Genomic DNA, 13,806 nt, shown 5'->3' on the forward strand with positions numbered 1-13,806 from the left:
TCCCTTACTTCTCATATAGGTGTCATAGGAAGGGGAAATAAGAAAAATAATCTTCCCAATGAAGGCACAAAAAGTCAAAGAAATTTTAACACTTTCTTCCTTTATCCTAAACTTAAAAAATACATTTGGTTGGAGTGAGGTTTTTACATAATTTGTGATTTGCAGACGTATACTTCACTGGTGTGTTCAGATGTGTCAATATGGAGAAATTTGCTTGTCATCAGATTTATAAATACGTGTGGTGAAATCCAGGTTGAATAGCATATAGCTATTTTTGGCTCAAGTGGCGACAGTCTTTCGGCCTCCGTATTACAGAGGAGGGTGCCGGCATCGCTGAGGTGGATTGGATATGGTTGCTGTTTGCTGGTACCTCTCATAGAGGAGCTTTGTCCTGCCGTGGCCTTGTACTGCTTGGCTGTAGGACAGGGAGCTTATTTTATACCTCTCCGGAGAGTAGAGATGCAGGGCCAAAAGTCACAGCGGCTCAGCAATTCTAGAAGATTCCATCGCTCTTCCCTCATTTCTTTTACAAGTTGTTTTTTTACATTTACATTTTAAGAGCATTACAAAAAAATGTTTATTTTCTTTTAGTTTATCAGTTTGAATTTGGGAACCAAATCTCAGTGTTTCATTGTTCTGTGACCCCTAAGTCTCAGTTATATAAAATATTACTGGATCTCAAATGTTAGTGTTTCATCGTTCTAGGTTCCCGAATTTCAATGATTATTTGTTCTTGGAACCAAGTAGTCAGTACGTCATTGTTCTGTGATTCCCACATGTCAGCATGTCACTGTTCTAGTGCCCACAACTATCAGTGTGTCACTATAGTGCCCCCAAGTGTCAGTGTTTCATTGCTTTAATGCCCCCAAGTGTCAGTGTTTCATTGCTTTAATGCCCCCAAGTGTCAGGATGTCATTGCTCCAATGCCCCAAAGTGTCAGGGTGTCATTGCTTTAATGCCCCCAAGTGTCAGAGTTATTTCTCTAATACCCCCAAGTGTCAAGAGTGTTATTTCTCTAATGCAGGGATGCCCACACTTTTTTGGCTTGCAAGCTACTTTTAAAATGACCAAGTCAAAATGATCTACCAACAATAAAAACTTGGACTTAATAACTCCTGTGCATGATAGAGTTCATTTTGAAAGGCAGGGCTCTGCGTTCTATTCACATTGCCTTTGCGATCTACCGGTAGATCGCGATCCACCTGTTGGGCACCCCTGCTCTAATACCTCCAATTGTCAGAGTGTTATTGCTCTAATGCCTCCAATTGTCAGTATTTCATTACTTTAATGCACCCAAGTGTCAGGATGTCATTGCTCTAGTACACTAAGTGTCAGTGAGTCATTGCTCCAATGTCCCCAAGTATCAGAGTGTCAGTGCCTCCAAACGTCAGTGTCTTAATGGAAACGGCTAGATAGCACCGGTACCCTTAAATGCTCTTGTTGTCATAAATAAAATGGTTTGATGTATGTATTGTTTCAGTAACTCAGATCAATCCAAAGGATTTTCAGTCACCCTGCTCACTGGTGCAAATAGGAACATCCTAGGTTAAAGGACCAAATTGTAAGTTTTGATTTCATTTTGTTTTCAAATAAAATCAATGGTTGTACATGAAATACAACTCATTTCCTGGATCAACCCCTTCATCAGGGCCTTTTAGTCTAAAGGATTACATGTAAAGTCTATTAACTATAAAAATAAAAGCACACAATTCATTCAATACCAACCAAAGGGTTAGTGTGTCAATCCTCTGGGACCCCAAGTGTCAGTGTGTATTGTTTTAAGACCCCCAAATGTTAGTGTGTTATTGTCCCAGTGTTCCCAATTTTTAATGTGTCGCTGTTCTGGGACCACCAAGGTTTATTGTGCCATTATTTGGGGATCCCAAGTGTCAGTGTGCCATTGTTTTGGTTCCCCTAGTGTCTGTGTTTAATGGTTCTGGGACACCCAAGTGTTAGTTTCTCATTGTTTTGGGAACATTCTGAGACAGCAATTGGCAAAATTTTATCATTGACCCACAATGTCAATTTGATATTGTTCTCAGACCCCATGGGCCTGATTTGTTAAAGCTCTCCAAGGCTAGAGAAGATACTTTCATCCAGCAAACCTAGAATGCATCTGATTCAGGATTTAAACATTTGCTAACAAATATCAAATTACTTAAGAAATACACTCCAGGTTTTCTGGATCACTCAGGTTCGCTGTTGAAAGTGCATGTTCTCTCCTAGGCTGAAAGTGCAGCCTAGGAGGGCTTTAATAAATCAGGCACCAAGTGTCGGTATGCCCTTATTTTTGTCTTATAGTTGTCCTTGTTATGTGGCCCACTAAGTGTCCATGTGTATTTGCTCTGGGATCCCTAAAGCTGCATACACACGTGCAGTTATTGTCGTTGGAAAGGATCTTTCACGATACTTTCCAACGACTAAGGACTGCACGATGCATGATTGAGCGTTGTACATACACCACTGTTCTGCTCTATGGAGAGAGGAGAGGGAAAACGACGGAGAGGCACCCTGCTGTGCTCTGTACCCCTTCCCTTGCATCCGTCGTCCATCGTCCTTGGATCCACCAGGGCGGTCGTTTGGATGATGGGCGTCGGGCGCTGTACACACGCCAGATCCTCGTCTAATATCAGCCCTGAGCCGATTATCAGGCGAGAACCATTGGACGTGTGTACGTAGCTTAAGTATCATTGTTACGTGACTCCCAAGTGTCAGTGACTGTTCTGGGATCCCCTAAGTGTCAGTGCATGATTGGTATTGAACCCCCAAATATCAGTTTGTGATTGTTCTAAGACTCCCAATTCTTAGCGTGTATATGTTTGGGAACCCCAGATGTCAGTTTGTCATTGTTTCAGGACTTCCCGTGTGTAGGCTGTCATTATTTTGGCTCCCCCATGTTTCAATATGTTATAGTTGTGGTTCAGTTAGTGCCAGTGTTTTCGGTTTCCTGTAAATGAAGTGTAATTGTACCACAGTACTCTTCTTTTCAATGTCATATAACTTGTATACTGGTTATTAGGGCATCAAAAGCAATACAAAGCAAGTTCTATTTGGGGCCTCTTACCCTCAGACTATCCCTTCCTCTCAATAAGACCATAATGCTTTGCATCCTAAAAATGTAACACTGAACCATTAAACGGAAACTATACTTTATACACTACTCTCTCCTCTACCTACAGCTAAGTACCAACCCTAGGTGATTGTTGTCTAGGATGAACAGTTATGCTCACCCCAGGTGAAAATCCAGCATGTCTGCAATGGTTTTTCAATTCACCTCGGTGCATTGATGAACAGCCAAGTGGGGATTACCATTGTACTTTCCTATGGAAGCGAGCACAGTACAGTTCACTCGTCCCTCCCTCTCGCCTCTCTAAAGAACAAAACGCCACTGTGTGTACATCTCCTGTCACTGGAAATGATCACAGAAGATTGTTGGTTTCATCACAGAAATCTGATGGTTCCAACTTCCACTCCATACAAGACATTATAATGATAGAAGCTTAGGCTCAACACATTCACCTGTCATTCACCTCCATAGTTTTAACAATGTTAACCTCAATCCCTTGACCCCACCCTAATACCCTCTTAACCTCTTGTGTATGCTTACCTGTCCTGGAAGCATCTGGCCAATGTGCTAAAACATCACAAATGGCCCCATGTTAAACACTACACTGCTGAGTGTGCCTGGGAAGTGCCAGCCTTCTTATATGAGGCACAGGTGACTAAACACTCTCTGGAGTCTCATTCTGCAATCTTCCACTAAGTCTTTTCACCTTTTTTTACATTCTGATGTCATCATGGGAACAGTCAGGGGACTTTATTATATTTACACACTGATAATAACAAGAAGGTAATATAGAAGCGCCGTGGGTGTATGAGGAGGCGTCCTGTTGCCTTATACGTAGATAATCACGTCTTATCTTTCTGGAGTTATAGTTAGCACAGGAGGGAAGCGACAGTTCAAGACCAAGAAATGGAAAACTGTAAAAAGCGGAGAAGATAATTTATACATCTGACAGAGTTCCCTCTCTGTGATCTGCACATGTCTTTGCCACACATCAAGCTCACATTGAGCTCTCGCAGCCATGACAAGCGCAGGGCTTGCAATACCCATGAGCGCTTCGCAATGCTTCAAAATGAAGACAGAGCGCAGTTTGTGTTGCTGTTCACTCGCAAGTCAATGGCTCTCTTGTGCCAGAGAATGTTATAACCCAGCTCAGGCCAAAACTTTTTGGAAAAAGCAGTGAAAGTAAGGATCATCTGCCAGATTTTTATTGCCTGTTTGCTCCATCGCTGGGGTGTGATCATCAGGATAGTAACTATACAGCCACGTAACTAAACCACCAACATTGATTTCCATGAAACCATCCTTATAAACCCTGGAGAAGGAGGTGGTTTTTAACTCCTAAAACAAACCGGGGTGATTTACTAAAGGAATGTAGGTTACTTACCAAGGTTGGTTCTTACTTTGCAATGGATAATTTAATTAACTTTGTAAACATTGTGGCATTGCAAACAATATTCAGTTATGTTCAAGAAAATAAAAAAAATTTTCTTACACATGATTGGATAGTAAAGTCAGCAGAGCTTCGTCTCATTTACTAAGATTACCTGTTGCTAACAAAATCCAACGTTAAATTTGGTTCCTCAAAACTCAGGTGTAAAGGCAACCCCTCATTATTGGCACAGCAAGTGTGCAGACCTGGTAACTCATTACAGTAATGGTGCTGAGCTCTTTTAATGGTCACAGATGTCATGTACGGGGAAATCGGTGTAGGGATGGTGGGAGCTTCTCATAACAGAATTAGCAGGTGTGCATACCTAGATATGCACACCTGTGTGCATACCTACATGTGCAGAATCTAGAGCAATTCCAAGATAATGTTCCTCCGACCTGGCTGGTTATATAGTTCTTCCTACAAACCTCCCTAGCTGACTTTTTACTGAGAAGAACTTTTGTCAGGAAAGAGCATTGTTAGGCTATACCAGGCTGATTTAGGTTCACTGCTTTGTAAAATTCAGATTCATTTCACTTCTAGTCCCTGTGATACTTGCATCTCAACATATTGATGAAAGACGGAATAATGGTGGAGACACCTTTTTCCATGACAACTCCTACATTCCTACCTTCCTTTTCCTATAGATGGAGCCTTTCATTTCCTAATGTTTTAGAAATAAGAAAGTAATTGTAGATTTTCCCAACATGGATACAAACAGCAGTAAAAACCTCACAGTGGTTGCAGCCCTGCACCATATTACCCAAAGCTTAAAAATAATTGCCTGGAGTTCTACTTTAATACCAAACTGGTTTTGCTAATAAATCCTAGCTCTGCTTTATTTTCAGAGCACCGAGGCTGCAAAATCTGCATATTGCTGTTTTTTTTTTTTGTTGCAGGATATTTAGGTGATTGCAGACTTGCAGGCAATGCAGCATTAGGGGTTAAGTGGTTGGGGGAACTCCACTTTCAGTAACACAAACTGTGCCAGCTCGGCTGCCTCGGAGGCTTAATCAGCTGGGGAATCACACAGCCTGTGTCTTCCAGGGTGTCTTGAGTGTTGGAGCGTGATGTCTCTGCTAAAAATGGAGATGAGTCACGGCTGAGTCAACAGCGAAGGTGTTTGTGGAAGCGAGAGGCTTCACAGGGGTCTGCAATACGAGCAGAGGCATTAATGCGCCCGTGCGCTATGTCACCCGCTGCCTTCTGAACCACCCCCTCCTCCGATCACTGACGGTTATATTACCACAAGTTACCCCTCCGCCTTACATCTACAGACTTTGCACCATATGCTGGGTATTGGTTTAAATTGATTTACTAGTTTACCAAAACCTCCTCAGTCTGTTCTATGATGACAATGGTTAAATTGCTGGCATGCATATTTTACAGCAGGGGGTTCCTGGATGGGCACAGGGGTAGAGTTAAAATGCCCCAAGTGTGTAGGATTTCCCATGTTCATTTTGTATATTTGTCTTTTCTTTGGATGCTCAAACAGCAAGATCCCTCCCTCCACTGCTATAATTCACCACTCTGAGTTGGAGTTTTAGGTGTCTTCACCCCTTGTGTATCACAGCTCCTCCTATTACATTTTCCATCATTTATATTATAAATACAAATCCAGCAAGGTTGGTAGGGGGCCCTCATAATGAGCACAGCAGTACAGAAATAAACACAGAAATTAGTTTGGTAATGGGAGTATAGAAATTGTATTCTTACTACATTTTATACCAGCAACAACCCTCTGATATGTACACAGTATGATCTATTTGTACAGAAGATGTAAGATGTGTATAAATATTGAAAACAATGATCTTTTGTAACATTTATAATAAAATATGTTAGATTTTCATGTGTCAGTTCAGCCATTCCCTAGAAGACAATAGGCCTGTTTTTTTTAAAGCTCTCTAATGCTGGAAAGGATACACTTTCATTAGTGAAGCTGGGTGATCCAGCAAACCTGGAATGGATCTGGTCCCAAAACGTTTGCTAACAAATCGCAAATTACTTTGAAGAAATCCATTTCAGGTTTGCTGGATCACCCAGCTTCACTAATGAAAGTGTATCCTCTCCAGCATTGGAGAGCTGTAATAAATCAGGCCCAATGCCTCTATCACAAGCAACACAATCTTCATATAAGTACTGCTATAAGTACACAGTCTAGTGTACCTAGACCCTAGAATATAAATGCGATATCTTGCAGCTTACTAGTCCTTGGAGATTTCATTAGTTTTCTGTTATTAGAACACAAGTCAGCCTTGATAATGAATCAAATAGGGTGTACAGATTGCATTGACAATGCTGCTCCTTTATAAATACATAGCATTGTTACGCAAGAACAGGAGTTGTTTTAATGGCAATAATGGCAATAGAGGAGAAAAGCCTAAAAAAAAAAAAAAAAAAAAAAACCCTATGTCTGGTTTGGGTTTCACATAAGCTTCAAATTGATCTATTTCGCATTGATTTGTGCAGGTGCCTATTTAATATTTGTGCTCACTTTGCAGAGGGAAGGGGAACTGCCAGTATCAAAGCGGAAATGGCAGGCGGGAGAGAAGATCATGTTCACACTTGTGTCCGTGCCTCATGGGAATGACATTGCATCACTCTTTGAATTGGACGCCACAACGCTGCAGCGGTCTGACTGCTTGGTACCCAGGTAGGACCGTAATGCTCCAGGTTGTTCCAACAATACACTGACACCTGACAATATTTTACCTGATCAGGAAGTAAGAGAAGAGCATCTCCAACACAGCACTAAAAAAGCTGAAGGGGATTCTAATCTTCCCCTAATCTGCTGGAAAAAATGTAATTTACAGGCTCATTCCTCCTGAATATGTCCCCTCATTTCCTGTCCTTCAAGATCTGTCCTTCCCCATCAGGGGCCATAGACAGCAACAAAGACCTGTCCAAGGTTCCTGTCCTTCAGGATGTCCTTATCAAAATATTAAAAACTGGAAGGTGTGTAATATGGAAAAAAACTGAAAAAAAATTGTATTTCCAAATGTAGGAACTCCTATGTCAGACTGCGACATCTTTGTACCAACACCTGGGTGACCAGTACTAGCATTCCTATTGACACAGATGAGGAAAGGCCCGTCATGCTAAAGGTAAGAGACCATTGCTGGTAGAATTATTGGATAAGACCATTCATATAGTTCGGTCTTTACCGGATTCTGGCAAGTTGAATCAATCACAAACAATGGTGAGATCCTTTCTTTGTGACCAGAGTTTGAGCATGTAAATCTGTCCAATAGATCGGAACATGCCAAACAAAGGAAGATAAGGAAGCTTTTGCCATCATTTCTGTGCCACTGTCTGAGGTTCGGGACTTGGATTTTGCTAATGACGCCAATAAAGTTTTAGCCTCCACAGTGAAGAAGTTGGAATATGGAACGATTACTCAGAATGAGCGAAGGTTTGGCCATTTTCTTCTTCTTTTTTTTTTTGGACAACCCCAAATAGTTTGTTTTTCTTTTCATATCTCATATATGTATATTTCATATACGTCTGATTGAGTGTAATGTATGTCATATGCACTGTTAAACCCAGGTGAGAAGAAATTGTAGGTGGGTGGTGGGCCCCTGTATTGTGACCCAGCCCTTCAGTAACCAACTAAAAACAGCCTGGCTACTGAAAAGAGCCGGGTGTTGCGCCCGGCTAGAAGGGGCTGGGGAGAACACGCAAATAGCATGCTGAACAAATTTGGCTGCTTTAAATCAGTTCTGTAGTAGTTTTCAAACATACATGAGACACTTGTTTTGTTAAATAATTTTATTGCATTGCATTAAATAACTAAATCATTTATGCAGTGACTTTTGCTGAAAGCAATATATTGTAATATGGGAATATGGGAATATAGGATAGGAAATTATTGAGGTGACCATCAATGTCACAATTTGTCCAAAAAAAATTAAAATGAATGCCTGATCTGCTCAGTAATAACTGAGCCATAGACATAACAATCTGATTTATAATATCTATATAGTCATTTTTAGATTTGCATGTTCTTTTTGTTTTATTAGGGATAGGTTTAAACAATGAATTTTTAAAGCAAATATTGCAGACATAAAATAGTTTGCGTTAATTACTTACATTCTCATTTTCAGCCTGTAAGAGGAGCTCCTCACATGTTTTCTATGCTCTCTTTATCTACTTAGCAGAAAGTTTGCTGTCAATAGCAAAAGCTTACATTCACTTGCTTGGCTGAATGAATTAGCAATGACTCCTCTTCTGTTCTCCCTCTCTTTGTAATGCTTTGTTCAGAGGGTTGCATTAAAATTTTCAAGTAGAGAAAGCCTTGAAAGTGAAAAGCCTCCGCTATGTTCGTATATAAAAAACTAAATCCTGCTGGAAACCTGAAATAAATGTGATTCATGAAACATGTTTTTTATACAAATTGTAAAATGCAAACAGATAAAAAAAAGTGTCAATAAATATAAGGTTGAAAATAATAAAATACAATTGATCCCTAAACACAGTGCAAATGATCACTTCCGGGACTAAATCAAGATAAACTGAATTTTGTTCTGTCTCACATTACAATAGACACAGAAAGGATTACTTTAAACCAGCGCTTTGTTAATATTTTCAGAATATGATCTGCCATCTGTTGCCGTGCATATGAATCATGTGCTTTCTCCATTCAGGTTTGTAACCAAACTCTTGGAAGATCTAATATTCTTTGTCGCTGGAGTCCCGAATAACGGACAGGAAGTACTGGATGTGGTTGTCACCAAACCCAACCGAGAAAGACAGAAGTTAATGAGGGAGCAGAATATTTTAGCTCAGGTGAGCAGCTGTAACCTTATCATGATTAAAAGTCCACACAGAATTAAAAGCTTTTTTTTCTATGTCTGTAGTCCTCAATATGATCTGCTGCAAATAAAAGAATCAATGTAGAGCAAGTCAAACGCAGCCTCTAAATTGTCTTCTATGCCACTCCATTGAAGTTAATGGAGGTAAACAACACCCATATACACAACCCCTCAGGTGCCTGCATGGATTGTATTATATTTATAAAAAAAATAATTAGTAAGTAAATATAATACATAATAATATTTATTCACCAATAAACCAAAAAGGAAACCATCAAACAGACAAAAAAAATTTGGTTTATTTTCGGTGCAGTTGTATGTATGTGTTATTACATACATTTTTTTCAAGATCTTTTTTTTTAAGATGTCAGAACTGATTTATAAGCCTGGAGATCCCAACTGAATAATAATATTAATAATAAAAACTGGAACATAGGCATGGAAGGCTTTCATCAGCTGGAACTACATTAAAGAGAGTGCCACGTCCTGTCTGCTATAGTTGCATGAACAGCAATGAGCCAATCACATATGCAGCTAATGGCATTTCTAGGAAAGTTATGGCACCCTATAGTACACAGAACGTCTTATTTTTTTTGCTAGTTTTTAGAAATTATGTCTGGCTGTAGATTGAATTAGGCAGTTTTATCAATGCTAAATTAGCAGAGAAGTCTTTTACACAATCAATATAAAATTGTTTTTTTTTTTTTAACAAAGGTACCATTGAAAAAAAAATGCACCTGTCACATGTCTAATAGAAAACAACAATGGAAAAAGAGATGTATGCTGAAAGTGTAGCCAATGGTAGAGGAAGGATGTAAATGGTGGGACAACCTATGGTGGTGTCAATTGATAATATCTGATTGTATATTGAGAGCTCATTCTACATTTAATGTGGTGAAGAGATTCAGTTCAAAGATCTTGCAGCTGTTAATGTCTAAACCTTGCCATCTATATTTTATTACATGGTAAAGAGATGCCTCTTACAATGCCCTACATAATGAGACTCAGAGACCCTGTTTTTAGTTAAGTTTCCTACAGACTTTTGAAGAATAGTTATTTTGTTAAGGCTTCTTTTCCCTTATATGTGGGAAGTTAGTGAATAAGGAAATATTAAATACAGTTAAATGTAAATATGTTAAATAAATAAGGATTTCTTTTATCTGCAGAATAATAACTAATGTTTCTTTTCCTATGCATTTCCCCAGATCTTTGGCATTTTGAAGGCGCCATTCAAAGACAAGGCTGGCGAGGGCTCGATGCTGAGACTTGAAGATCTGGGGGACCAAAGATATGCCCCCTATAAGTACATCCTGCGACTTTGCTATCGTGTCCTTAGGCATTCGCAGCAAGACTACCGAAAGAACCAGGTTAGTTTTAGATCTTGGGAAGCTTGATTGTTGTATTAATAGAAGGCAGGTAGATTTGAATGCATCTATTACAGGCCTAAAGTGTGTGGTTGCATACTTGTTGAACTCTTTAAAAAACAGAAGGCCATTATAAAACAAAAGAGTAACAAAGGTGATTCTGTATTCAAATTCAATCCAAATTAAATTAAAACCAAAAGAAACATGGCACCGATATCGCTGTAAATGGAAGAAACTCACTAGCTGTTATTCGCTCTTCACAATAAAAACAAATAGTTGATTCAGAGCTCAGTTTTAAGCAGGAAAATAAAATGTGCTGTTACTGACATCTTGTGAAATGTACCTGTAAGAAGTATGTAGATTAGGAGCTGCTGTCATCTTTTTGATCTACACGTTTGCTTTGGGTCAGTCACTCAAAGGTTTGAAGCCAAAGACAGCCAGGAAGCTGACATGTTTTAAACTACAAGTTTCTTTTTAACTTTTCTAACTTTTTTATTCTTTGGTCATGTGAGTTTTTAAACTTTGTGTCCTATCTCTAAAAAATCAGCTTTTCACATTTTAGGATTTATACTGGTGCCCTGAGGCTTCACAGTGTGACGGCTAACACTGTGATTAAGTCACGAGGACTGAAAGAGGACATTTACTCAATTAGGGTGGCTTCAGCCTGACATCTAGCCCAGTCCTTTCATCCTTATTCCCAGCTCATAAGTCAATTGATATTCTTTTTTTCCCAGGAATATATCGCCAAGCATTTCTGCATCATGCAGTCACAGATCGGATATGACATTCTTGCAGAAGACACCATCACTGCACTCCTACACAATAACCGCAAACTGCTGGAGAAACACATTACCGCCAAGGAGATTGAGACCTTTGTGAACTTACTGAGGCGAAACCGAGAGCCAAGGTTTGTTTGAGACCAGTTCAGTGTTACTCATTTTATGGTTTATTAGGTATAAACTGTTTACCAGATAACTAATTCATTTATTTTCTGTCAAAAGGAATGTATTTAATGTATAGAGTTTAAGCACCTCTGTATGTCTATACCCAAATCCCATTAAAGTTTTAAATCTTCAATCCAGGAGGCATATCCCAGAGGAGAATGCAATATTGTCTGCATAAACACAATGCTAGTCAGGGAGACTCAAAACTCCCAGAAAGACAGAAACAGAATCACAAACTGTTCATTCCCATTATTTTCACCTGTACATTTTCCACCAATATGTCTTTGTTTGTAAACAAATCCTTTTTAATGTATGGCCTGTGTTTTAGTCCTTCATCTGTAGGGATCAATGACACTATGTAAATGGGCCTTATTCTTCTAGTCATGTAAAAGGCATGGTTTGCTTGAGGATTTATAACTTTAAGTTTATCACATTCTTGTTCTTTAGATTCCTGGATTACTTGTCAGATCTCTGTGTGTCAAATACAACTGCCATTCCGGTAACCCAAGAGCTGATCTGTAAATTTATGTTAAGCCCAGGAAATGCTGACATCCTTATTCAGACCAAGTAAGTACCTGGCTACTTTTATTAAGAATCTTCCATTAGTGGTCACCCCTAGGACCTTATATGCAAGGACTGAGTAACTTTACATTTGTTTTTATGTGGGTTTATGATGAGGATGATTTAGGAAAGGGGGGAAGGGATCATACATTTCAGCCCTTAGTATGTTTAAAAAATACTGGACCCTCCTGTAGCCAATCACAGCAGGAGGTCAACCTATACTAAACTGCATTTTGACAACATTCATGCCGCCAGACATTCCATTGGTGAATATGAGCTCTGGGACATTCACAGCACTCGACCAACCTATACCAAACCAAATTGCGAAAGCATTGATGGAGATAGGCAGTTCCGTTCTCACACTTTAGCAGCAAAGCAGTATTTCTGGTCTTCCAGTGATGGTATTGGTCTGCTGTACAATGAACTATACCAGATCATATTTCATGCCTTTTTTGACAGTTAACATAATGATGTATTGTGCCTCCAGACTGGTCTCTATGCAGATGGACAATCCCCTGGAATGCTCTGTGCTCGCAGAAGACATTGATGAAGAGGAGGTCTGGTTATATTGGATTGACAGCAATAAAGAGCCACATGGCAAAGCTATCCGACACTTGGCGCAAGAAGCTAAGGAGGGAACTAAAGCTGATCTTGAAGTTTTAAACTACTACAGGTGAATGTTTGAAACTTTAGGTGGAATGTTTAGTCTTGTTGTAAAAAAAGTAAACGTAAATGTAATATCATTTTCATTGGAATTTTGCTTTAAAACTGTGTTGGAATGTATAATTTTAAATTACTGTAGATACATCAGTGTAAACCACAATTTTATGACCTGAAAATGTCATTAGAAAAAGAATCTTGGTTTAAACTCAGGACAGTACAATATCAACTTCATCAATGACAGTAGATTTCTCAGCTCACAGCACTGCCTCACACACTGTATCAGCACTTACAAAATAACATTTACAAGCACACTACCTAAGAAATGCTCAAACTAAATAATTGACAGGAAAAAAAAATCAAATAGCTGAAAGGGAAAGTCAAGGACACCACAGATGGGGAGGAAAGGGATAGATATTTTTTGTAGTCCGCTAGACAGGGGATAAGGTGGGCCCAAGGTACTTGCTGCAGCTTCTGAAGTGTATAAACACCTCATCAAACAATCTGAAAAGGACAAAAAAATTAAGCAAGTTTTGTTATACAAATTAATTTTTTTTTTCTTTGGTAAAGGTATCAGTTAAACCTGTTTGCACGAATGTGTCTGGACCGCCAGTATCTTGCCATCAACCAAATATCCACCCAGCTTTCCGTAGACCTGATCCTCCGATGTATGTCTGATGAAAGCCTCCCATATGACCTGCGTGCCTCCTTCTGCCGCCTCATGTTACACATCCATGTGGACCGTGATCCCCAGGAAACAGTGGTTCCTGTGAAGTATGCCAGACTGTGGACAGAGATTCCCACACGCATCAGCATTCATGAGTGAGTGTTCTAATTCAGTCTCATTAATTTAAGCTATATACACCCATCAGAAAAGGGGTGTATATTAATGGATAGGTTAGGAATTGACTGTTTTACTGGGGGAAAGCAATGGGTCAAAAGTGGAGCTCCATGCACCATAGCCAGCTGA

The 13,806-nt window shown here is 39.5% G+C and overlaps 1 protein-coding gene across 2 annotated transcripts in view; it reads left to right on the top strand.

Moving 5' to 3' along the window:
• ITPR2 (inositol 1,4,5-trisphosphate receptor type 2) overlaps positions 1-13,806 on the top strand; it is a 180,647-nt gene that overhangs the window by 59,150 nt on the left and 107,691 nt on the right. For both annotated transcript variants that reach the window (XM_072400134.1, XM_072400135.1), the window contains 9 exons: positions 6,998-7,149; positions 7,501-7,600; positions 7,748-7,908; positions 9,140-9,281; positions 10,513-10,674; positions 11,406-11,578; positions 12,063-12,182; positions 12,664-12,849; positions 13,407-13,658. In XM_072400134.1, coding sequence (XP_072256235.1) covers positions 6,998-7,149; positions 7,501-7,600; positions 7,748-7,908; positions 9,140-9,281; positions 10,513-10,674; positions 11,406-11,578; positions 12,063-12,182; positions 12,664-12,849; positions 13,407-13,658 — 1,448 coding nt within the window. The remainder of the gene's footprint in view (positions 1-6,997; positions 7,150-7,500; positions 7,601-7,747; positions 7,909-9,139; positions 9,282-10,512; positions 10,675-11,405; positions 11,579-12,062; positions 12,183-12,663; positions 12,850-13,406; positions 13,659-13,806) is intronic.

This window comes from Pyxicephalus adspersus, chromosome 2 (genome assembly GCF_032062135.1).
Source record: "Pyxicephalus adspersus chromosome 2, UCB_Pads_2.0, whole genome shotgun sequence".
NCBI lineage: Eukaryota > Metazoa > Chordata > Amphibia > Anura > Pyxicephalidae > Pyxicephalus > Pyxicephalus adspersus.